Source organism: Vicugna pacos, chromosome 13 (assembly GCF_048564905.1).
Source record: "Vicugna pacos chromosome 13, VicPac4, whole genome shotgun sequence".
Lineage (NCBI taxonomy): Eukaryota > Metazoa > Chordata > Mammalia > Artiodactyla > Camelidae > Vicugna > Vicugna pacos.
This window is the reverse complement of record NC_132999.1, coordinates 43,947,719-43,973,705: the sequence shown is the minus strand read 5'-3', so window position 1 is coordinate 43,973,705 and position 25,987 is coordinate 43,947,719. Positions and strand designations below refer to the sequence as shown.

The window sequence follows — 25,987 nt, the reverse complement described above, 5'->3', positions numbered from 1 at the left end:
TCTAAAAGACCCAGATAATTGCCCTGGATTCTGGGCAAAAATCATACACCACACTTAGAAGTCCATCACTGGGATGGAAAATGGTGCAGCCCCTCAAAAAAGTTAAATATGAAATTACAATATGATCCAGGCATTCCTGGGTGCATACCCAAGAGAACTGAAAACACGTTTCCATGGAAACTTGTACGTGAACGTTCATAGCAGCATTATTCATAATTAGCCAACAAGTGGAAACAACCAGATGGACGAATGAAATGTGGTCTCTCCGTGATGCAGCGCTAATGTGCACTGCCACGTGGTGACCTTTGCAAACATTATGCTAAGTGACAGAAGCCAGACCCAGAAGGCCACATATTGTAGGAACCCATTTATATAAAATGTCTGGAACAAGCAAATCCACAGAGACGGGCAGTGTATACAGATGGTACCTGGTTTCTTTTTGGGGTGATGAAAATGTTTCGGGATTAGATAGTGATGATGGTTGTAGAACTTTATGAACTTACTAAAACCCACTAAATTGTACACTGTAAAATGGTAAGTTTTATGGCATGTGAATTATATTTCAACAACAACAACAATAATAATAAAAGTCCACCACTGTCCCTCTGAGTCGAGGTCCCTGGATACCCCACCTCACCTGAGAAACTCCCCAGCATGGTTACAGTGTTGTCTGCACCGTCAAACACTTCCAGCGAGTCCCAGTTCTGCTCCGTGACAAAACTGATGACTTGAATCTGGGAAGGCAAGGGGATTGAACTGTTGGTTGGGCAGCCCACGTCCCTCCCTCCTCCCCTCACTCCCCTCTCCTCCCTTCACACAGTTCATTCAGTTATTGAGCACTGAGACTGGACCTGACACGGTGCTGAGAACTTTGATAAAAGTGAGAGGCGGCCCCTGTCCCCAAGGAGCTCCGGGTGCAGTCAGGGAGAGAGGTGTGAAGTGACTACAAGACAGTAAGTGTGCTCTGTAAGGCGGACGATGGGGAAAGGAAATTCCAGGAAGTAGGATGACTTCCACCTGAATGGCCTTCTCATCCCTCCGGCACTCCTTGGGTTTCCCTACTTCGTGGTCCCGGTTGCACCAGACACCTCTGCAGCAGTGAGCAGGTAACCCACTCCCGGCCGGACCTCTCCACCTCCAATCCTGCTTGCTGCCTCTCTGTTGGCCTTGCGGGCCCTGGCTGTCTTTCCCTGCCACCGCAGCAGCTCTGAGTCTCCCCTACTCCGCCCTTACCACTGGGCACCAGAGAGGGCCCCGATTCTGCTGCTCCCTCAGGCTGTTTCCATGCTTGTCGGTCTGCTCCTTCCCCCCACCTGCAGAGCCCCCTCTTTTCTCCCCTACAACCTCAAGAACCCTTCAGGCCCTTTGAAAACCATCACCTACAAATCCTCCCCAGTCTTCACACTCCAGCTTCAGGCCTACTTCCTTCGTCTGGCTTCCCTGATGGCCGAGCCACTGCCCACCCCTCGTCCTCCCTGATTTACGCGTCCCTCTCAGGCCCCCTGAGGCTCCTGGGCCGTGAGCTGCTGTGTTTTCCTGTTTGTGGGCCTCACCACTGCACCTGGCCTGCTGGGCAGGGACAGCTGCTATGTCTCCTCCCAGCCACCACCCCGAACTGAGGCGTCTCCTCGCCCTTACCTGGATGCCAGCACCTTCGGGGACCACGATCTTCCACACGCAGTTGAGGCTGTTGAGATAGGGCTCCGGGAAGCCGGGGGACAGGATTGTGCCCCTGCGCTCCGTGAGGTTGCCTCCACAGGGCACTGCCAAAGAGGCGGCACTGGTCAGAGGCTCCCCCGTCACCCCGCTGTCCCTGTGGGTCCCCAAGGGGAACCTCCCCAAGCAGACTCCTCCCAGGGCTCCCCCGCTTCGCTGTGACTCCTCCCCCTGCTGGCTGCTCCCATGGGCCCCCGTCCTGCCTCCTCCCCATACAACTCTCCTCAGGGACCAGGATGCTGCTCCTGCCCTCACACGTGTCCCCCTCCAGCATCCCTCCTGCTGTCTCCACACTGACCCACAGGACAAGTGTTTGGCATCCTCTTAGGTTATGCTGGCCGGTGTTGCTGCTCCCCTCAGGGAGAAAAGACTGTTTGCTGGCCACCCTCTTCCCCAAGTCCTGGTTGTCCACTACTCACCCACACATGTTGGTGCTGACACATTCCACTGGGCCAAGGCCCCAGGAACCGGGAGGCACTCGATTTCTGGGGACCCCTGCAGGGCATAGCCCGAGTTGCATTCGAAGCGGATGACGGCCCCCACGGAGAAGTCGCTGCCTAGCCTCCTGCCGTAGCGGGGCTCCGGCACGGAGCTGCACTGGGTGGCACTGGTCCGGGGCACCGCTGCAGGGGACAAGGGCACTGAGGGGCTGGAACTGAGACAGTCTGGGCGGGGCCCTGAGAGGCTCCGGGCTTTCCCTTCGGCAGGGGGAGGGGGCTTTCTGGGATGGTGCCCATCTCACTGAAATAGAGCTGGATACACAATATTGGAGCAGAGCTTCTGGAAACCACAGGAGGCATTGTGAGCCCCCGGCCCAGACTTGAGGCTCAGCTGTGCTCTTCGCCTCCCAGTGAAGCCCCTCGCCCATCAGGGTCACATGCCCCCTAACAGGGAGAATGGCCCCTCCTCTTCCCTTCACCCTGCCTTTGGCCTCTTCTCCCCATGTGCTCCAAGACCCTGCCCAGGGCCCTGCTCTCACGACCTCAATCTCCCTGCCCCCCTTCCTACAGTGGCAGATGGGACCTTTTAACCCAGCGCCCAGGGAGGGTGTCCCAGTGGCAGGATCAGCCCTGAACAGGGCAGCCCATCATGGGCAATGGAATGACCAGGGCCTCTCTTAGAACCTGGGCCCTAAAAGAGTGGACATTCTCCTGGACGAAGAGAGGCTGGGGCCTGCAAGTGAAGGCCAGCGTGCTCCAAGACTTGCTTGTCCACGGCCGGCTCACTCCAAAGCCTACGTCTTCCCCACGCCTTTCCTGGGCCTCGCAGACAAAACCAAGCTCCACAGGAGAGGGTCTAGGTAAGAGGCCTGGGCTGGTCGTCCCAGTGCCACCAGGACCATGCCAGACACTGGGGAGTAGGGGAGCTGGGGGGCAGGGAGGCCCAATTAGCTTCCCATCTCTGCTCTCTCCCCTGATTCAACATGGAGTTTGGCCTAAGAATTGTCTGTTGGGTACATGAATGTATGAAATTCAACTGAATTTCAGGGAACTGCCCCACAAATCAGTAATTGTCCCCAAACACCCTAAGAATGAGGCCAAGACTAGGGGTTGAAAGTCCCTGTTCCTTCAGTCACAGAAGAACTGAAACGGCCTTCACACCTCCTGTGTCCACGTCCTGCATACCTTGGTAGACAAAATGGAAGCCTCTGGCTGGTACTTGGCCTTTGGCACTGAACTTAATGAGGACTTGATTGGAGGTGGCCAGGGGCAGCGATTCTCCTGCCGAGATAAAGGGTGAGGAGGGGAGGAAGATAGTGAGTCCAGCTGACGGGCCCAGGTGATAAGATCCTGGCCAGGAAGGAGGGGCTGCCCACACCCCACAAAGCAACTCCTTCCACCTCCCAAGTCTTCCTGAAAGAAAACCTCGCATTTCTACTACACTTTAGTTTGAAGTTTACAGAAAGCTTTTGCATCAAGGTCTTACCTTGACCTATGGCCAATGAGAGCTTGGCATGACAAGAGTTCAGTACCCCAGTTTATAGATCAAGAAAGAAAGGTTCAGAAAGATGAAATGACCTGCCTGGAAAGGAGGAAGCTTCTCAAGATGTGCTGACCCGCTGGGACAGGGAGAGTGATCATCCCTAAACTGACTGGCGGTTGACTTGGAAAACTGACATCAATCTGATAAAGCCAAAAAAAAAAAAAAAAAAAAAAGGCCGCAACTTCTGGGAAGGAAGGTGATGTGATCATCTGAGAGCAACTGGCTTTTCCTAGATGTCCTGAGAAATGACTGATAACAAGAGTAATCACAGAATTTATTGCTTGTATAGGGACACTTGGAGGAGTCAAAGGGCATGCTCTGAATAATTATGCTGGGACAACCAAGTGAAAGCTGGGACTCTCCCAGGCAGAGTATTGTCACCCAACCAAGAGCACATAAATTGAGGGAAGTCTGCACAGGCACAGGAAGCCAAGGAAGCCCAACAGCCTTTACATCAGAAGCTAGACATGTCTACTGCTTGGTGTGGTGCAGATGGATGAGGGTCAGGAAAGCAGCGACTGCTCCTGCAGCCATGAGGCACGGTCCTGCTCACCAACCCCTTCCCGGGGAAGCTGAGGGTGAATGTGATTGACAGGCAGTGGTATGGCCACTCTGCATGCTGCCCCCAGTACACTTATGGGCCCCTGGGAATGTCTGCTGACCCCACCACCAGAAGGAAAGCAGGCTACACCTCCACTGTAGTGACGGCTGGAGTTGGGACCAGCCAAGGAGCCACTGGGAGGCACTTCAGAAAGCCCATGTGATGCTACTGGCCATGGGGAGTGGAGAGCCTTTTGCACAACACACTTTGATTTATGTGGGTACCAGACGGCTGAGGCTAGGAGTCACTGCCCCAGCTAACTTCTGGCTGCCAGAGCGAAAAAGAACGTCATGAAGAAAAAGCCTCTCTTGATTATCATCACCATCTTTAGCTCCTCCTCTCAATGTGAGCAGAGCAAACTCAACTTTTCCATCCTCCCATCGCCTGGGCTGATATATGTGCAGCAGGACCCCCATAATCTTGCATAGAATCCATTTCAACTTCCAACCCTGGACATATGCAGATTTCCCACTCCAGGGAAAAATCACTGGACTTAAGAAAAGACTCCAGAATTTTAAGGGAGGAGACCTCTCAGAAATCAAAGCAAGTATCTTTCTGTGAACTACAAGAAAGAACAGGTAAAAAATCTCAGAAGATTTTCAATCATGGTTGTCACAAGATTAATCTAGCATTGCATCTCTGAAATCAGAGGAGGAAGATGTACCAAAGAACAGATCTGACATCAATAAAGGCTACAAGGAGATGAGAAACCCTAGCACACAGAGCTGGATTCTGCAGAAATTGAACAGCCAAGTGGAGATTAAATTTGGGGAGTCCTTCCAGACTCCACAGAAGCAAAAGAAAGAGATTAAACTAATAAGGCAAATGACAAGTGACATGGAAGATAGATAGAAAAAAATCCAATGTGCATACATCAAGAATTCTACAGAGAGAAGACAAGAGAAATTAAAGGAGAAAAAATAATTTGAGAAAGAAGACAATTTTCCTAAGCATAAGAAAGACTTGAGGTTTTGAATGCAATTGTTCACAAAGAGACAAATCTAATTAATGAAGAGAGATTTCCACCACAACACATCCTAGTGGGTTTTTCAATTTTAAAAGTAAAGAAAAAATATGAAAGGTATTTAAAAGAGAAAAGCATGGGTTGCCTACAAGGACAGAGAATCAGGTTGGCCTTCAACTCATCTGTAATATTAACTGTTGGAACAGAGTTAACCGCTGTAGTTTTGAAAGATCCATAATTTGATTTATAATCAGGTTGTCATTTCTATGATACGTCAAAGGAAAGGCATTTTCCTACATGCAAGGTGACAGAAAGTACTGCAGTTACGAGCAATACTAAAAAAAATGAACCAAAGTAGGGAAATCAAAAACTATCTGGGATGAAGACAACTAGCAAAATAGAGTTAAACCCCAACAATTATTGTTAATGAAATAACCAAACTAAATGCAAATGTTAAAACTTGCTCTTGGGGAAGAAGCCCACAATTATAAAATAATTACTAATAACATCGATAAAATCCAGGTGTATCAACCAAAACTTGGAAATCGGAGATGGGTCAGCTGTGAATGGAAATGTGAGGAAGCAAAAGCAAAACAAAAAACAAAAACCTGGGGCGAATAAAACAAGATGACTGACAGCAGGCCACATGTGTCACTTCTAAAATAACTTAACTTCCTTCTAAAAGAAAAAGACTCAAAGAAAACGAGAAAAGATAAATCAGGCAAATACAGATACAAACATTGTTAGTAACACAAGAAGACAACAAAATGTCACAGTTGTGGTGGGAGATACTTTCACACAAATTCTCACTGATGTGTTCAATAGAAAAACAAAATGAAGTTTGCTGAGAACAGTCCTCAAGCTTTGCTTCCCCTCCCCCCACCACCCAACACACACTTGAGGGACAGGGACAAAGTCCACTCCCATTAGCACCAATGGCTTGTCATCAGTGTTTCTCCCCATGAGGAGAAAGAGACTGTCTGAGTATACTGATGTTGGTACATATAGTTCCTATACTCTGTCTACCTACCTGTCCAACCATCCATCCACCCACCCATCCACCCATCCGTCCATCCACCAATCCGCCATCTATCTCCAACCCTATTTCTATTTCTATTGGTCCTATACATCTATATCCATACCTGTATCTATACTCATATTTTTAAATTATGACAAAGTCTAATTGATTATTTTTTCCTTTGAAGTTAGTCATTTTGATTCTTAAGGGATATATCCATATTTGTATCTACAGGTCCTAAGTGTATACCTATCTCTCTCTCTCCACCTGTACCTACACTTAAACTTCTATATCTATGGCTGTACTTACGTCTGTCTATCTACCTACCTATCAGTTAATCAAGAGATTCTGCAAAAGCATCCTGCTCCCCCAAATCCTGACTTAAACTCCTGATGGTATGTGTACATGTGGGGTGTCCTATTTCATTGAGAACCACTGATATCTTGGGTTTGAATAATAAAATTGAGTAAGACTAATCTAACAGCTATTACAAACCTTATTTAATCCTAACAGTAACTCTAGGAGGTAGAATTTTCGCCTTCTGCACTTTACACATGAGGAAACTGAAGCTCGGGGTGGTCAAGCATCGTGACCACAGGCACCTAGCAGGCAAGTGGGAGAGCTAAAATGAGAGACCGGGCAGTGCGACCACAGAGTCTCTCTACCCAACAGAGAACACACATTCTGCTCAGACACTGAAGGAATTAAAAAAAAATGCCCTTGGCTACTGAGAGGACCTCACTGAATTCCCCAAGTAAGAATGGTACAGGCTGCATTCTCTAACCATCTGGCAATAAAAATAGAAATTAACACAGATGTTTAAATGTAACAAGAACAAAATCCAGGTTCTTGGAAGTGGGGGAGGAGAAGAGACCATCTTAAACAACTCTTGGGCTGTAAGAATAAAATACGATCACAGATTATTTAGAAAGTAACGATGAAGAAAATAGCACATAGCAAAATTTATGGCATGAAGCTGAAACTATGCTTAGATGTGAATATATATATATATATATTGCTGTAAACATGCTTCTTTATTATATAGAAGAAAAAACAAAGCTCTCAATTCAAGAAATTAGGAGAAGAAGAACAAAATAATTGGAAGACAAAAAGGAGAGACATTATGAAACAAAAGCAAAGGCTAATTAATTAGAAATAATAACATTCTACTAAAGAATTAACAAGTTGAAGCAGCAAAAAACAGAACAAAGCAAACAAAACAAAACAAAACAAACAACATAAAACCCTTGGTCCAGCCGAGAAAGAAGGGCAACTATGAATACAGCATTCAGTCAATGGAGTTTGTTATTATTTTCTAATTAATTAACCTCTGCTTTTGTTTCATCATGTCTTTCCTCTTTTTTTTTCTTCAGATTATTTTGTTCTTGTGTATAACCACTAATACAAAGGAGATTAAAGATCATCACAGGATATTATGTAAGCTGCAGTGTTAAATTTAAAATAATTACAAAATGGACTTTTTTAACTAACATAGAAAATATTGACAGCGATATTAAGGTAATATACCTGACTGGACCAATAACCATGGAAGAAAATAAAATAAGAACCACTGAAAAGAGATAAAATAATGAGACAAATTTATTTGGAGATGATACTGCTTCTTGCCTAAAGGACCCCCGAGATTCAGTCGGCAGGACTAACCTTATTACGGAGGGTTCAATGACTTTACAAAATGAATATGCTCAAAATACCAGTCTTATGATATACTAGCAAAGACCAGTTAGAAAAGATACTGGCAGGGGTTGGCCAGGGACCAGGGGAGGAGGGAAGACTCACTTACAGTAGCAACAACAAAAATTTCCATGAAATATTTAGGAATAAATAAAGTTAACAAAATGAATACTGACTCAATGAAAATTATAGCACCTCTCCAAAAGTTTTTTTTTTCTTTCAAAAGATAATAAATAGACATACCATGTTCCCGACAGGAAATAGAATTACTATTATAAAGATGTGAATTCTCCCCCAATTAACCTATGTGTTTAATGGAATTCCAATGAAAATTCCAAAGCAATTTTTTTAACTTGACGAAATATTTCTAAAAGTTATTTGGAGGCAAAATTAAGCAAGAAAAGCCAAAAAAAAAAAATCAAAACAAAGAATGACAATGGGGACTTAGAGTACATGTTTAAGATTATTATAGTATTAAACATTACTATTACATTATGCTAATTAAAGCTTTTTGACACTGATATAAGAATAAACTGACATTCAGAGGAAATGGATAAAAAGTCTAGAATATACTTTTAACTTAATAAAAATTTAATGCATATAAATCTGGCATTTAGAAAATTTCATTAGGACAACTGATTGACTAAATCTGTAAGAATATTAGAGTCCTTATTTCAGATTATTAATAAAAATAAATTCTAAAGCTATTAAAGGAAACAATAAAACAAAAAAGAAGTAAAGGAAAACACAGCAGAATATTTATTAAATCAGCATAAAACTAAAAGAGGAAAGAAAACATTTATAGATTTGATATCATGGGAAATTCAGACTTTCTGACATTGAAACACACCCTGAAGAAAATTAAATGGCAAATGACAAACTGGAGGGAAAAGTTTTTCATAGCATACACTATAGACAAGAAGTTTTTATGGCATATAATGGGTATGGCTTACAATAGTATCAAGCTCTACTAAATAAGCAAGGAAACAAATGCTAATAGAAAAATCAACACTAATTTACAAGAAAATTCACAAAAAAATGCACGGGCCAATAATTACCTTATAAAAGGTGAACCTAACTAGTAATTTAAAAAAAAGGCAAATTTAAAAATGAGATACCATTTTCACTTTTCAAGCTGATGATTTTTTTTGTTTTCTTAATTACTGAGTTTTTGTGAGAATCAAACATGCCCTCTTATTTGTTGGTGAACAAAATGGCAAGAATTTTCTAGAAGGATATTTGACATTCGTTATAAAAAGCTTTAAGGATCACACATTTTCTTTAACTAGGCAATTCGAATTCTAGAGATGCAAAGGTAATAGAGATGTATATAAAGCTATGTGTATAATGCAGTGAATTACTATTCATGACCGTGAAAAATAAGAAACAATCTAAATGTTCAATAATAGAAAATTCATTACATTCATTTAAAATAACTATATGACAGACCATTATGCAGCATTTAAAAATACTATAGAGGAAAATAAGAGCAGAGAAATGTGTACCATGAACATGTTAATAAAAATATGTATATTGTTGTATTCAATAAAATATATAAAAGATTAAGTCTAAGTGGATAGAAAGACTGGAAGGAAATACACTCAATCTTTTCAGTGGTTCTTTCTGGGTTGTTTTTATTTTAATTCTCTGTTTACAAAGATTTTGTCTTGCCTCTGTTTCCTCCAAGACAAATACAGTATGTTTATTATTAGAAGAATATGTTGGGTCTCAATATAAACCCACAGGGGACTGCTCCACCACTTGGGGGTGGTGTAGACACAGCTTGGGGTGAGGGTAGCCCTTGAACCCCCTTCTATGTGTGGGTTGTCAGGAGCTGACTGCTGTGTTGCAGAGACAGCACCAGCACAGGACAGACACACACACAAAGGTGTGATCCCACCTGTGGCCATGCCCAGCTCACCGGGCCTCCTGCCCTTCCGGTGCCCCCGTCCCCCACCATCCCAGCGCTGGCAGAGCCCAGTACCTGTGTGCGAGCCTGAGAGGGAGCTGAGGAGCCGGGAGTGCTGGCTGTGGCCATCATGCACCTCCACCACGTCGTTGAGGGCCGTGTGGAAGAAGGCAAACTGTCCAAACACCACTGTGGAGTAGACACGGTATGGAGATCTCCATGTGGAAGACTGGGCGGCCACGTTGGGGGAAAGCCCTGGGGGTCAAGGTGCCCTGGGCCAGGAGCAGGGCAGCCTCAGAGGAAGTTGTGGGGTCTGGGGACTGACTACCCACTAGCTGAGCCCTTCTACGGGCTGATTGGCACCCTGGCCAGACCCCAGGCACAGGGATGTGGGGAGGTGGGAAGGGCCTGGCTGGGACTGTACCACATGGGTCAAGATGACACTGAGGACTGCACCCAACAGCCGGGCTGGTGCAGGTGGAACTGAGCTAACTCTATTCCTTTCTTCTTTTTTTTTTTAAATATATTTTTATTGAAGTATAGTCAGTTTCCAATGTTGTGTCAATTTCTGATGTACAGCTTAATGCTTCAGTCATATAGAAGCATACATAGATTCATTTTCATATTCTCTTTCACCATAAGTTACTACAAGATACTGAATATGGTTCCTTGTGCTATACAGTATAAACTTGTTTATCTATTTTTATATTTTAGTTTATTCCTTTCTTTTAAAAAATTTTAAAACATTTTATTTTTTATTGAAGTGTAGTTGATTTACAATGTTAGTTTCAGATGTACAGCAAAGTGATTCATTTTTATATATATACACATACATATATATGTGTATATATGTGTATATGTATATATGTGTACACATATGTATATATGTGTGTATATATATGTGTGTATATATATATACACATACATACATACACGTATTTTCAGATTCTTTTCCATTATAGCTTACTACAAGAAGTTGAATAGAGTTCCCTGTGCTATACAGTAGGTCCTTGTTGTTTATCGATTTTATATATAGTACTGTGTATCTGTTAATCTCAAACTCCTAATTTATTCTTCCCTTTTCCCATTTGGTAACCAAAGGTTTATTTTCTATGTCTGTGGGTCTATTGCTGTTTTGTAACAAATTCATTTCTATTATTGTTTTTAGATTCCACACATAAGTGATATCATATGATACTAGTCTTTCTCTGCCTGACTTACTTCACTTAATATGATAACCTCTAGGGCCTCCCTTCTCTCTTGCTCATCCTACCGACCGCTGCGGGACCAGGCTCTGGCTCTCACATGGGATGTAAGATGTGTGATGCGGCTCCCAGCTCCCTCACCTGTACTTTTGAGCCCAGCTCCATCGCACTCCTTCCCTTCGTCCTGCCCCTCGGCTGCCCGCCCTGGGTCCCGGTTGGCTGGCCGGGGTCTGCAGCACCTCTCTTTCAGACGCAGGCTGTGCTGGGTAGCCCTTAGCGCACCCCTCCTTCGCCCATCCTGCCTGGTTCTTCACTAGCCACCCAGCCCTTGGCTTCAGGGGGTCTCACTAGCGCGCTCCCTCCCTGGTGTGTCAGGAGTGTGTTCTACAGCCCACTTCACGGCATCCGCGCTCAGCTGTGTGTGCGGGAGGCTGCCTGCCCATTTCCACCACAGGACTGGATAAGTTGGGAGTGGAACTGGGACATGATTGGGAAGGGCCTAGGGAACTGGAAGGAGTCAGAAAACATAAATGAACAAACATTAAAAAAAAACCAAAACCATACCATAGTCCTTGGGCACAGTGACAAAATACAGGCAGATCTGTCCACTGGTGTAGTTCTGGGGGTAGTTGGGGGACAAGACCACGCCATCTGAACCCTCATGCTGTCCTCCGCAGGGGGCTGAAAGAGAAATCAGGTAGAGGGCCAGGTGACCCTGTGGGCCTCTCATCAGCTGCCCATCCTCCACTCTGCTCACTCCCAGCCTGAGCTTCCGGCTCCTGTAGCTGACCCAGATGCCCTTGGAGTCAGCCCACCCCGCTGGCCTTAGTTGTACACATCTGAACTCTTGGAGACTTTCCCTAGGTCAAGGAACAATCTCAGGGTCACCTTTAAACTCCCATCTCCCTGCTGTGGGCTGCTGGCATGTCTGGGAGCCACTGTGGAGGACATCGATTTGAGTGGGACTGGGGATACTATGTGATCTGGGAGAGATGCCCCATTTTCAGGGACGGGTACACCTGGTGAGTTCCCAGCCATTCTCATTCACCCAAGGAGCCCTCCTTAGAGGACCATGTCCCGCCCCACCTTCCCCTCGCCGACAGCCCCTCCTGCCCCTGGCATGCCCTCGCCCCCTCCGCCCCAGCCCCGGCCCCACCACCTGTGCACACTGGCCGGGGATGGTTCCACACGGGCTTCCCATCGGGCCCCAGGATGCAGCTCAGGGTGGACGAGCCCTCCACCTCATAGCCCCCATGGCAGTAGTAGGTGATAGAGGAGCCCAGCTTCAGGTCGGATCCTACTCGCGTGCCGTTCTTGATGGAACCAGGATCGAAACATGACTCCCGTGGGTTTTCTGGAGAAAAAGAACAATAAACACACACACACACACACACACACACACACAGATTGCTCATTAGTGACCTAATTCCAGGGCACAGCGCCTATGGGGAGACCCTGCTTCTCATTAGCCACAGAACACGTGGGGATTTGGGACTGATGGTCCTCAGGTCTGGAAACCTCTGTAACTCTGGTTAGAAACCTAGGGCTGGAAGTCATGTTGGAGAGTGATATTTCCCTTCTAGTCCCCACATTCTTGCTCTGACCTGAAAAGGGGAGTATGGCAGCTAGACCTTTGAGGCCCTCTCTGCCCCCTGATTCACTCCTCCCTGGGGAGGCAGGACCTGCTCTGACTGGCGGAAGCTGACAGTCCTGGGATTGTATCTCAGTCGTGACCAAGTCTCCATGCTTGGGCACAATCCACCCCTTTGCCCATCTCTGACCCCTGCACCCATCAGGGCAGCCTCCTGGTCTTCTGTCTCCGTGGGGGAAGCGGGGCCACTTTCGTAGATGACTTCTCCTCATCTCTTCCTTTCACCGACAGCAGTGCTGCTGGCTGGGTAGGAGGAGCTGGCACTGGCTTTGCAGGCCGTCATATCCATACCTTGCAGGCACTTCTGAGTGTATGGGTACCGATATTACAACTTAGGAGGAAAGTAGGACAACCACTTCAGCCTCTGGGATAAGTCCAGGTCTCCAATACAGTTTTCCAGGGCTTTGCATTGGGGGTATTGAGTGCTGGCTGGTTTATTAAAACAGCAGTATTTTTCCATTTGATTACTGAAGCTCATACGTCTTCCCAATCAGGCGTATCATGGATGTTTCTAATAGGCATCCACTCTGTCCCTCTGCACTGGACAAGAGTGAACTTGATGCTTCCTGAGCCACGGAGAATATTCGTCTGGGCCCCGGATCTATGGAGGAAGGCACTCCACAGCCTCCCTCACCAGCAGCTGGAAATTCTTAACAGATCTTGGGAGCCGATGTTCACTTCCATCCACGGTCGCCTTTCCTCATCCTCCTTGTTCCAGAAGCACTGATGGTCGAGAAGCCTGTCATCAGGGCTGGGCAATCAGGACACAGCCGAGGGTGGCCAGTATCAGGAAAACGCAACGGAGTGTCAGGGTTCCACTGGAATCCTGGGGGCTACACCACGGAGGAGTCTAGGGATGGGGATTCACCAAGAGGTGCCGACAGCCCTTGCAGAAGGAACCAGAAATTCAAAGAGCAGATTCAAGGAGGATAGACCCGGAACAGAAGATGGATCAGAGTTCAGAGATGAGGAGCTCAGGAGGAATTTTGCTGAGGGCTGCCCTTGTCACCTGGGTAACTTTAAGTTACCTGTACAAGAGGCAGTCACAGCTTGAAGGTATCGTTCAGCTGCTGATCAGCCTGTTGACTGATGGGACGGGACCCTGAGAGTCTGTGATCCAGCCAAGCCTAGCCACTCTTGCATCTGAGCCCTTATGAAGGCCCTGCTCGTTGTCTTTGCCTATAGCTTGGGGGAGGGGGCAGTCCCAGATACATTACTCAATTTAAACTCAAGTTGGACCCAGAAGATGGTCCCTCACCTAGCAGTGGACACCTCAGGGTTTTCTTCTTGTGCCCTGTGGTGTGTTGCCTTGGCCCCAACACCAAATCTATCCTCCCCCAGAGCTCAGTGGCTCTGGCCAGAATGCAACTGACCACCGGGTGGCCCATTTGTGAACTGCAGAGATACGTGTCACCACATCTTATATTCCATCTGTCTTTTTTTTATAAATTCAGAGTGAGCCAAAGCTTATTTGAAATTCAGAAAAATTAAGCAACTTAGAACCAATTTCACACAGCTCATAAGAGGCAGAGCAAGTTGTCAATATCTATTCCTTCCTCCCTTTGTCCTTAAATAATGGAACTGGATTCCACCCAGAGTATCAAGATACCAACTAATATCTACACCTTCCAACCTCCCAGGCAGCTGATCTGGTCAAAGAGATGTAAACATGGTCAGGTCAGATGACTGCCTTCCATCTAACTCAGAGTAAAAGCCAAAATCCTTACAAGTCTACAAAGCTCTGCATGTTAGGCTCCAGTCTTCCCTCTGTGACCTTGACTGCTATTGTTCCTTTGCTAACTTTGCTCCAATCACCTTGGCCTCTGTGTACAGAACATCCACCCATCCACATGGCTCCCTTTTCACCTTTCAGGACTTAGTTCAGTAGTTCACTGTCTCTTTCTCATTGATACATTCCTGACCAGCTCTCTAAAATTGTCCTCTCCCCAACACTCCCCACCACCCTTCTCTGCTTTCTTTGCACTGTGGTCATTACTATCTCATGCACCATATAGTTACCTTATGTTTTTCTATGTCCCTCCTCTAGTATGTAAGTTCCATGACAGCAGTTCCCCAGCTTGGTTCACTCTTGTGTCCAGGGCCTGGCATATGACAGATGCTCAATAAATATTTCTTAAATGGATACATGAGGGGCTTCTAGAAATTCTGCTTAAGGGAAGGTGACCCAGCTGAGAGAATGCTCATTGACCTTCCTTCTTTCCTTCCTTCCTCCGTGCAATTTGGAGCTTAGACATGATGGCTGGAACTCCAGTTGCCACTCTGGATCCTGAGATAACCTTGAGGATGGGAGCCGTGTAGCACGGTAGAGCAGAAAGTCAAAAGGGGCCTAGGGGGAGTCCTCCAGCAGCCCAGAAGAATAGACTTTGACTTCATATTAACAACTGTGCTTTTGGGTGATGGCTGCACTGGCATACCCAGCTGGGTATGTCTGCCCAGAACTTCACACTGTTTCAGAAAGTCCTTTCCTCCCGTATCCTCCCGTCTCTTTCCTCCCATGTGACAAACTCCTATGCTTTTCAAGGCTAACCTCTCTGAGCAAGTGTCCTGAACGCTGCCTTCTCTCTGGTAGAATTTGATTTTTCTTTTCTTTTTCTTCTTCATCTATCTTTTTTTTTTTATTGAAGTGTAGTTGATTTACAATGTCATGTTAGTTTCAAGAGTACAGCAAAGTGATTCAGTTATACATATATATGTATGTGTATGTGTGCGTGCGTGTGTGTGTGTGTGTATACACACATACTCTTTTTTCCGATTCTTTTCCATTATAGGTTATTATAAGATATTGAATATAGTTCCCTGTGCTATATAGGAGGTCCTTGTTGTTCATCTATTTTATATATAGCAGTGTGTATCTGTTAATTTGAAGCTCCTAATTTATGCCTCCCTGCCAATTCCCCCTTTGGTAACTATAAATTTGTTTTCTATGTCTGTGAGTCTATTTCTGTCTTGTAAATAGGTTCACTTGTATCTGTTTTTAGATTCCACATATAAGTGCTATCATCTGATATTTGTCTTTCTCTGTCTGACTTACTTCACTTAGCATGATAATCTCTAGGTTCATCCAGTGTTTTTCTTTTCTTGATTATAGCACGTATGACATTATCTTGGTTGGTAAGTGGGTAAGTCTATTTCTTTCCAGTGGGTTCTGAACCCCTAGTTGACAGGGATCAATCACTTGTTCTTCTCATAACTCTGGCAACTGGCACAGAACTTGGCACTAGGGCTGGCCTTACTGGGCACATAAGAGGGGCTTAGGAAATGGATGCTGACTTGATTGGCTGAACACCTCTGGGCTTAGAAAATGAACAACCACCTCAATGATTCCACCTATAGATTCTCTTCTACCAGTCCTCACATATCAGAGCAAGACGAGCTCATCCTGCCAGGCATGATCACATTAGTAACAGTGGCAGGGATAATGATGATGATAATGGGCCTAGACACAGGAAGATCACTTCATAATTCGCAAAGCACTTTCCAATCTGTTATCTTATTTGTGTCTCACAATAGCCTCTGCAGCAGGCAGGGCCAGGTATGCTCCTGTTCAGATTAGAGATGAGAAATATGTTGATCAGAGAGGCTAAATGAGTTTTCCAAACCATTCAATTATTAAGAGATAGAATTAAGACCAAAACCAGGTCTTCAGTTGGCTAAACCAGAGCTCAGCTGTGGATGATAAAACTAAATGACTAGAACAGTATCATGATAATAATAAATTAACCCTAAGCACTCAAATGGGAAAATTAAAAGAACCAGATTCTCTTTGTCCTGGTTGATAAGGCCCATTTCCAAACACTAATAGTGAAAGCAACAACCCAAACGGTAAGGAACTGGTTAAAAAGGTTGGATTAGAGCCACTCAGTGAAATACAAGCAACCTTTAAAAAGAATGGCAAAAGTCTTCAAATATTGATATTGAAAGATGGCTAAGATCTATTGTCGGGCAAAGCCCAAAACAAAGCAAAAAAAAAAAAAAAAAAAAGAAAAGAAAAAAGAAAAAATCCAATCCATGCTGCAGATTAGTATATATGGAGTGATTCCCATTCATATAGAACAGGGATCTGCAAACTACAGTCCATTGACTTGCTGCCTGTTTTTGTAAATAAAGTTTTATTGGAACGCTCATTTGTTTACATATTGTCTATGGCTATTTTGTTACAACAGCAGAACTGACGGCAACAGAGACCATCTGGCCTGCTCAGCCTGACCTCAGGTATGGGTTTTACATTACTTTACATAAAATGCCTGGAATGAGATAACAAACCATTAGTATTGGCACTTCAGGGGAGATATTTTGTTTCAGGGGAGATGTTTTATGGGGAGATGTTAAGTTTTTAGAGTACATCTTCTGTATTTGAATTTTTCCAACAAACACACGTGACTTTTGAAATCAGTGTCAATGACGAGGTTTCCATTTTGAATGTTGAAGGGAAGACCATGGCAGAGATGAGTGGTGGCGGTGGTGATGGTGGCGGGGAGCAGATGGGGAAATCTGGTGATGACTCCTTAGCCTACAGGGTTATTTCCAAGGGCTTGAAAGAGAAAACAGGTACTTTTTAGCACCTTCTGGTAAAAGTTGACTCACTTTGGCCTTTCCTGGGTTATTTCAGATTGTCTAACACCTGCTCTGAACTCTTCACCCCTCTGTCTGAAGCCCTTCCCACTCCTGCTCTTACACAGGGGGCTTCCTCTCAACCTCTAGGTCTCTGTTCACATTACCTGCTTGGTGAGGCCTTCACTTTCATCAACTACCATCCTGAAGGGGGCGCCCCATTCCTCTTCCTCAGAGTAGTTGGCTCTTTCCTATCTTCTCATGCTTCTTGCTTCTTGCTTGTCTGCTTATTTATTGTCTGTTTCTCTTCTCACCTTTATGTTACCTAAGGGGCGGGGCCATGACCCTTTTGCTCACTGCTGCACCTTCCACATCCAGCACAGGCCGTGGCATGAAGTAGGAGCTCAGTAAGCACTTTTTGGATAAATGAATGATTCCTACACAGGTGCATGGATGTCCTAGCCTGTCCCTGCCCAGGAGGAGGCCACCACACCTGCTGGAAGATGTGAATAAAGGTCCCCATCCCCCACTGGCCTTGCATTCTGCTGATTTCTCTGGCCTGGGGAAACATAATAAACTTCCCTGGGACTCATTTTTAATAATTATGTTCAAAGGACTGGATCCTCCTCATCCCCTTTGCACCCTTCTAGCAGAGGGCAAAACTACCCCGGAGGCTCAATTCCAATGAGAAGTGCCCCAGAGCATGGTCTAAGAGGAATCCACAATTGACAGGATTGCATTCAGAATCAGCTCTTAGCAGGCCTGCTCAGAGATGACTAAGACAGTACAGGAGCAACTGAACCAAGACACCTATAAACCCACCCATCTTTGCCTTACGATTAGGTGGGCCTCCAACATCCCATCTGTGGTAGAAATGTCTGTCAGTCTAGGATGTGAACTCCATGGAGGCTGGGACATTGTTTTGTTCCCTGCTCTGTTTTCAGACTCTTTAACAGTGTCTGGCCCATAGCAGGTACTCAATAAATATTAATGAATGAACCAATGAATAAAAATGCCTGATCTGCCCTTGCCTCTTATGCAAAAGCCTAATTCCATAGCACTGCTCAGTGGACACCTGACTTAAGCCTGGTCAATCTAATGGTCCTCTGGGATTTGGAACTGGGATACAAACTGGGAAGTGACACAAAGCCAAGGCTGAGGCAGCCTTACTTGTCCTAGGAGAATGGAGAAGCAATGAAAATTGGTCTGCAGAGGGAGGAGAATGTAGCCAGGACTCAGAGAGGAGCGTGGCGGAGACCAAGTGGTCCTGGAGATGGAGGAGGGGAATTTCAACCTCCAGTTCTCCCAACCTGATTGTAATTCCCTTGGGAGGTCATGAATCCTGCCCTTGGACTCTCATGTTCTAAAAGTGTATTCATATATTCAATTTCTTGTGATGGCCATAATGGAAGAGAAACTGAAAAAATAATATGTGTATATGTATAACTGAATCACTTTACTGTACACCTGAAACTAAGATTGTAAGTTGACTATATTTCATAAAAAAAGAATAAAAATATTAAAATAAAAAAGGTATTCTTTTTGGTTTTAAGTTAGAGTGAGTTTTTATCATCTATATGGTTAAAATACAGAATGCTTTTTAGTTTGAACCAGCTTGGCTGTTAGTTGTTTTCTTATAATAAAGACTCCTTTTTGTCTCAAGTTGGTTTGAGTGTTTCTGTTTTTCACATTTTTATAATAAATTACCCCCTTTTCTGCTTACATTGGTCTGAGTGAGTTTCTTGAGTTGAACTAAATGATCCCTCACTAAGATGCAACCAAACTGTTTCTGCTTCCTCCTTGGCAAGTTGGCAGGACATGGGGAAAGGCTCCTGGTCTGCCTGCCCTGGGTCAGAGGAGGGCTGACCTGGGTCAGAGGAGGTTTTCACTGGGCTCAGCCCAGTGGAGTCTGGCAAAATCTCTCCAGGTGGGTCCTCTCACCTCCCAAAGCAGAACCCTGGAGCCACAGCTCCTAGGAGAGCCAGAAGCTCAGCATTAGTGGAACCTTGGATCTCTCAAAAGACAGTATTCTGCCTTTGGACAGAAGATGGCTTCCAGATAGATGAGGCCAATTACGCTCTTCCTAAGAATCCAGGCCTCTCTCCACGTGCAAGTCCTCAGTGGGCAACTTCTCAATCTAAGGTGTTCCAAGGACTCACAGAGTGTAGTGTCTCAGTTCTTTTACCATGGACTGGAGAGGTATATAGGACACACATCCGTACACATCACAAATACTCATGTTATACGTAACCCCCACGCCCACACAGATATGTGAATAAAATATCATATTTGCACTTTCTATCTCCCATAGACAGAAAAGAATGTGTATTCATTCTATCAGCCTAGCCCCACAAAGAGAGGTTCTCCCTTCCTAACAAGGTCAGATCAGATGAAACATCCATCTCACACGAAAAAAGGCAATGAAATGGAAGAGGGTGAAACAAAGCATGTGTCAGCGGCCTCCTGGCACTGGGGCGCTGGTAGGTGTTGTGCCCATTTACCAGTCCTCACAACCCCTCCATACAGTGTCACTGCCCCTCTTCGACAGATGAGGAAGTGATGCTGAGAGAAGTTATGCAACTTGTTTAAGGCCATATAGGTAGTAAGTGGTGGTGGTCTCCCCTACATAGACCCTGAACAAGGGGGAATACTGTCAAGGTCCTGGGATCTGGCAGTAGGGGAGACCTATTCCAGGAATCCAGGGATCCTGAGATACAGAGAAGGAGACCATGGGGAAAGACAGGGTGTTCCTGGGTTCCACCAAATGGGCTGCCTGACCAGAGGCTGGGGACAGAGTAGAGGGGTGACTCGTGTTAGGAGGTGTGCAAACTGAGAAGGCAGGAAGGCAGCCCCAGGTCTCACCAGATATCTCTCACCCCAACGGACACATTTCTCTTGGTACTTGCACCATGCACCCTCATAAGGCAGTGGAGGGTGCATGGTTGGGCTGTGCCCCCCTATTCCTACTCTCCAGCAACTGGCCTCCTTCAGCTGCTTGGCTGGCTCAGATGGCCTTATTCCCTGGGGTTGTGTTTTAGATCTGAGGACCCCTCTAGAGATGGTCTTGGGTCAACAGCTGACAGTGCAAGGGGCTTCTTTGGGGAACAGGACCTGGAAGTATGGCTCCAGCACGTGGATTCGTGAAGATCTGGGGGTGAGGTGGTCACAGCCAGGCTGCCATGAACAAGGTGACTGGGAGGAAGCTGAGGAAATTTCTACCCAGCAGCTACTGTATCCAGGGATGGTGAAATGCAATCATCGCATAAGAAGGCTGAAAGTGGTGATATTTGAGGTGAAAATTTTGGAATCTCTATCAAGTAGAAAACCTAGGTGGGACGAGTCAGATGTGGCTCTGGTTGCTGCTAAGCCTTGGCTGGAGGTAAAAGATATCACTTGTAGGGGCTCCAAGTGCCATGTTTATGTGACTTCTGGCTGTGCTCAGCCACTTGAGTGTGAATTTAATAGAAGGGGCAGTTTTGCTAGGTTTGTGCAGTTGAGCAATCAGGGGATGGGAAAATTGAAAGTACGGATGAGAGAGTGATTAAAGAGATGAATAATAAGAATGATGATGATGATGACGACGACAACAACATGGCGTGGGGATGGCGGTGGGTGGAGTGATGGGGGTCCCGGGCTGAGTCTAAGTCATGCCCTCTGTTGGGGTCCACAACATGTGATCGAGTTTGTTCTGATATCAGCATGTGGAGACTGAGTACAGGAGGTTTGGTGGGTGAACGGTGGGTGTCTGGTGAAAGAGAAGATGGCAGAGTATCCATTTCCCAGGCCAGCCTCACGAGGAAAGATGATCGTGGGCAAAACATTCCTTAACTTGTACACTGAGCACCTTCTAGAATTGTATCTGATAAGTAGCAGGCAATCAAGAGTTACGAGGATTTTGATGTGATGATGGATGCAAAGTGCTTAGGACGGTGCTGGCTGTTGGCAGATGCTAAGTGAACTATAATTAGGATTGGGATTATTTGTGAGCTCATGTGACATATTTCCGGGAGTTGCCACAAATATTTAATTAAGGGAGACTTTACAAGGTTGCTGAGGTCCTGCACTATGTGACTGGGGGACACGAGCCAGGAACTTCTTAATTTTAACTGGTAATGTAACCCCGTTTGTACACACAGGCTGACGAGGCCTGGGTGAACTTGGGCTGCAGGAGCAGTAACAAAATCGATCATCTCCAGAGTATCTACAGAGTGTTTAGTACACACTGGGCATCGTCCTCATCTGTGTCATTTCTGTGTATAAAATATCTTTTAATTTTAACCTTCTGCAACAAAACTATTATTACCACCATTTTATAGATGGAGAAATGGGTTCCCGGGGATAATAACTTGCCAAGCTCACAAATCAAGCAAAACATGGAGCTCGGAGTTGGCTAATGGGGCCTGGGATCCTAGAGAAGAAGAGGTCAAAAAGAGGATAAGAGAGTAGAACAAAGTGGAGTGTGGACTCTTCTTGGGGCTGCTATGATCTGACCATTAGAGAATGTCTGGAATGCCCAGGCTGCAGATCAAGGCCTTTATTCCTGGACTCACTGATGCTGCTTCTGTAGGAAATTAGTCTGCCATCATTTGATAGACGAAGAAACGGATTTTTTGAGAGGTTAAATAAGTTGCTCAAGGCCACACAACCGTTAAGTAGTAAACATGGGCCCTGCACCCAGCTGGTCTGACAGTCTATGCTCTAGACGGGGTAGAGACCACAGCCTGTTTTCGTAAGCAGATTTTTATTGGAACACAGCCACGCCCATTCCTTTATGTTTTGTCTTTGGCTGTTTTTGTGCTATAATAGCAGTGCTGAGTAACTGTGTTAGAGATTGCATGGATTACAAGCCTAAATATTTACTGTCTGGTTCTTTAAGAAAAAATTTGCTGACCCCTGCTCTTGACCCCTACATGATTCAGCTGGCCTTCATTCATCTAAAAGTGGAATGAGACTAAAAGAATGGGACAGCTGGAGGGATGAGAAAACGTGATCAGGAAGTCTCAGAAAGTGTGCAGTCTGTGACAAGGTGCCGGAGGATGGCCAAGGAGTGTCCTTGGGACAGAGGTCCAGGCACTGTGATCTCAGGAGCTGGGTGGGCTTCCACCTGGGTGGTGAAGTTATCCAGGAGGTAGGAGGCTTTGGGGTACAGAGGAAGATTGAGCCTCGTATCAGAGGCCTCAGCAAATGCACGGGAGATGTTAGCTGATCGTGTGGGCTGAGCTTACAAGACTGGAGAAGGGCTAGGAATGAGGCTCACAGAAAAGGCAGTGAAGAATAGTGATGTGGGCACAGAAATGAGGCGTGAGAAGAACGCTGGCCCCTGTCCTTCCAGGCCCGGGGCACCTGGGGGTGAGGGACCCAGCTACCCAGAGGGCCGCAGGAAGCCAGGTGCTCGCAGGTGGCAGCGGTGTCAGGATTGGCGTGGGCTCCCTGTGATCCAGTCCCATGCTCCCCTCATGTCACAACGCCTTCCCCTCTACCAGGTCTGGCTGGCCCTGCCCTTGGTCATCGTCGCCACCAGGGACCTTACCTGTGTAGTCGATGACGAAGCCGGCGTTGCTCACAGAAGCGTCGCTGCGGAAGGCCAGGAACAGGCTGTTGCTGCTGCTCTCAATGCGGCCTGGGAGCTGGGAGCCGTAGAAGCTTCCTATGAGGGGGCTGAGAGAGTCCCGTCCGTCGTAGATATGGAGGAAGTCATAGCCAGGCTCCAAGTTAAAGCTGGGGAACAAAAACATCCCGCCCCAACCCCACTAAGGTCAAATAAAGGCTGGTACTGGGCCTCAGGCTCAACCAAAGGCCGGGCCTCCCAGACAGCAGACCCTCCATCCCACTGGCACCCAGCCCCCAAGACTTCCCGGTGGGGAGGGAGAGGATGCAGTCCCCATGACCACCCAGTCGGGGTGGAGAGAAGATGGATAAGGCAGGCTCAGGCAGTGGAGCCAGTCAGTGTCCAGAAGGCTGGAATTGAAAACTTAATACCCTCTTTAAAAAAAAATTTTTTTAATTGAAATCTACTTGACATGGTGTGTAAATTTGAGGTGTACAACATGTTGATTGGATACATTTATACATTGTGATAGGATTGCCACTGTAGGAATAATTAGCACCCCTAGCACATCACATAATTACCATTTCTTCTCAGTGGTTGGAATAATTAAGATCTAGTCTATTAGCAAGTTGGATGACTCTACCACAATATTGTTGTCCATATTCACTAGACTGCGCACAGAAGGGAAGTCAGTTATCAGCTCTGCACACTGAGGGATAAGCCAGAGCAGGCCCAGAATCCAGGTCTCTCACCTGCCGCTGAGGTTCTTTATACTGTGCTCTGCTGCACCTCCTTCTCGGAGGGGAAAGAGCCCGCCGGGGACCCATTCCCAGGCTGGGAGGGGGCTGCTCTCACGGAGGACCCTAGCTTCCTTCCTTTATGCCCCCGCCAGTTCTCAGTTCTCTTTAGGACCTCCTACCACTCCACCCCTGCACCCATGTTGGTGCTTCCTGCTTAGCTATCCTGACCCTAGTCTAGGAAAAAAATCCATTAAAAAACTGTCTTAGTTTAGCTCATTGAATATTAGAGTTCTTGAGTGTAACTCATCTCCTTGGAACGGCTAGAGTGAAAGTGACGGGAAATACCAAGGACTGGCAAGAGTGCGGAGCCACTGGAACGCTCACACCCGCTGCGGGGAGTGTAAATTGGAAAGCTGTTCCGCAGTGTTTACTAGACCTGAACACATGCCTGCCCTATGATGCAGCAACTCCACTCTTAGGGATACACCCGACAAAGGCAATGATACCAACAAAGGTGCGAAGATGGAAACAACAGAAGCAGATGAGTCTGTGGAGAATAGAGTTCCGACGCTAACTCGTTCGCAGCCCAGCCATGGGCTGGGACACTCACATACTCCGTCTGGTTGGACTGAGAACAAAACGGCAGTTCTACCTTTTAGCTAAGACACACGGTGGAGAGAGGAGGCCATGAAATACCTAGGACAAACTGGGCAGGGCTGGCAGGATGGGGGTCTAGGGGGATTGGAGGTGGAGCCAGATTATGCACTGGCCTCCCTCCTACACAGGGCCTTCTCACATAGGTGTCAGCTGTAGGGTCGCCCCACCATTGCTGGGTGGTGTGGTCTTCCTGCCCCCATAATTCTGCTTCTTCATCTGCTCTTTCAAAGTCACCAGGGCAGGGTTTGGGAGGGAGTCAGTTTGGGTCACAAATTATGGTTCAGTCACTTCTGAAATGCTGTCCATCTGCCCCTGCCTTCCTTCAATCATCAGATTGGATCTGAGAACATGCAGTATGCCGGGTGCTGTGCAAAGTGCCCAGGACACGAGGGTGTGTCAGACACCACCCCTTCTTTAAGACAGTGATGGATCTGAAGGAATGACAGGCATGAAGACGACAGAGTAGTCTCAAGTCTGTATAGGTGGATGGGAACACAACACAAAGTTTGTCGGGGAGGATGGGAATGAAGCTTGTCTTGGGACATTGAAAGACCCTTAGCGGCTGGACAAGGAGGGAAGAGGAAGTCGCCGTGGAAGGAGCGGCAGAAGCAAAGTGACAGAGGCACGAAGCAGGCAGGAAGCTGCGAGCAGGCCGGTCTGGCTGGAGCTCAGGGCTTAGAAGGGGTGGGGCAAGGATAGCGGGGAACTGAGTGAAGAGGTAGGCAGGGGCCAGATTGCCTGGGAAACTCAAAAGCCTGGACCAAACTACCCCCCCACCAAAAAAACCCAAACAAACAATTTGGATCTTAATTTATAGAGAAGAGGGGAGCCATTATAGGCTTCAAAGATCAATTCTATGATTTTTTCTTTCTTTTTTCGTTTTTAAACCAAGGTATAATTTCCACACTGTGAAGCAACCAGCTCTTAAGTGTACCACTCCCTCAGTTTTGACACATGTATATCAAGACCCAGAATATTTCCACCAGCCCCTAAAGTTCCCAGGTGCCCCCTCCCAAACAGTCTCCCCCCCACAGAAGATACCACTGAACTGATTTTTAGTTTTATAGATTCCTTTTGTTGATCCTGAAATTTCATACCAGTGGAATCATTCATTATGTGCTCCTGTGTGTCCGTCTTCTTTGGCTCAGTCTGATGTGCTTGACAGTCACCCACGCTGTTGCACGAGTCAGTAGTGCATTTCTTTTTATTGCTGAGCAGTACATGATTGTATGTGAAAACAGACAATGAGGTGCACATTTGAGCATTTTCCAGTGACAACATCGCTCTGCAGGTAGCTAAAGACGAGACTGGCACAAAAGGCAAGATGGGGCAGAGGAACCAGTTTGGAGCCGACAGCAGCAATTTAGATAGGAAACAATGAGGGCTTCAACCAAGACAGGAGCTGGGAAGACGGAGAAGAGGGGGAAAGAGGAGGAGGCAGAAGCAGCAGAGGTCCCACACCTGGGTCACTCACGGAAGAAGCAGTGAAGGTGGGCAATAGTGCCAGGCCCCGATTCTTAGACTAGAGCTCATCTGAGGTGAGAAGCAGTACGCTTAGTTTCGTAATTGTTGTATTTGAGAAGCCTGCAGGCATCAGACTGAGAATGTCTGATAGTGGGATACAGGAGTTTGCAGCCCAGAAGAAAGTCCAGGAGGGTGGGTGGGTGGGTGGGGTCTCGAGTTTACAAGAGGAGAGAGCAGTCATCAGAGTAGATGAACTTGTTCAGGAAG

General features: G+C 46.3%; 1 protein-coding gene across 1 annotated transcript in view; it reads right to left on the bottom strand.

Annotated features, from left to right (window-relative positions):
• CSMD2 (CUB and Sushi multiple domains 2) overlaps window positions 1-25,987 on the bottom strand; it is a 576,739-nt gene that overhangs the window by 107,280 nt on the left and 443,472 nt on the right. The window contains exons 30-37 of the mRNA XM_072974827.1: window positions 22,842-23,029; window positions 12,248-12,442; window positions 11,653-11,769; window positions 9,959-10,072; window positions 3,342-3,437; window positions 2,136-2,339; window positions 1,639-1,763; window positions 638-734 (exon numbers count right to left, since the gene is read on the bottom strand). Of these exons, the coding sequence (XP_072830928.1) occupies window positions 638-734; window positions 1,639-1,763; window positions 2,136-2,339; window positions 3,342-3,437; window positions 9,959-10,072; window positions 11,653-11,769; window positions 12,248-12,442; window positions 22,842-23,029 (1,136 nt within the window). The remainder of the gene's footprint in view (window positions 1-637; window positions 735-1,638; window positions 1,764-2,135; window positions 2,340-3,341; window positions 3,438-9,958; window positions 10,073-11,652; window positions 11,770-12,247; window positions 12,443-22,841; window positions 23,030-25,987) is intronic.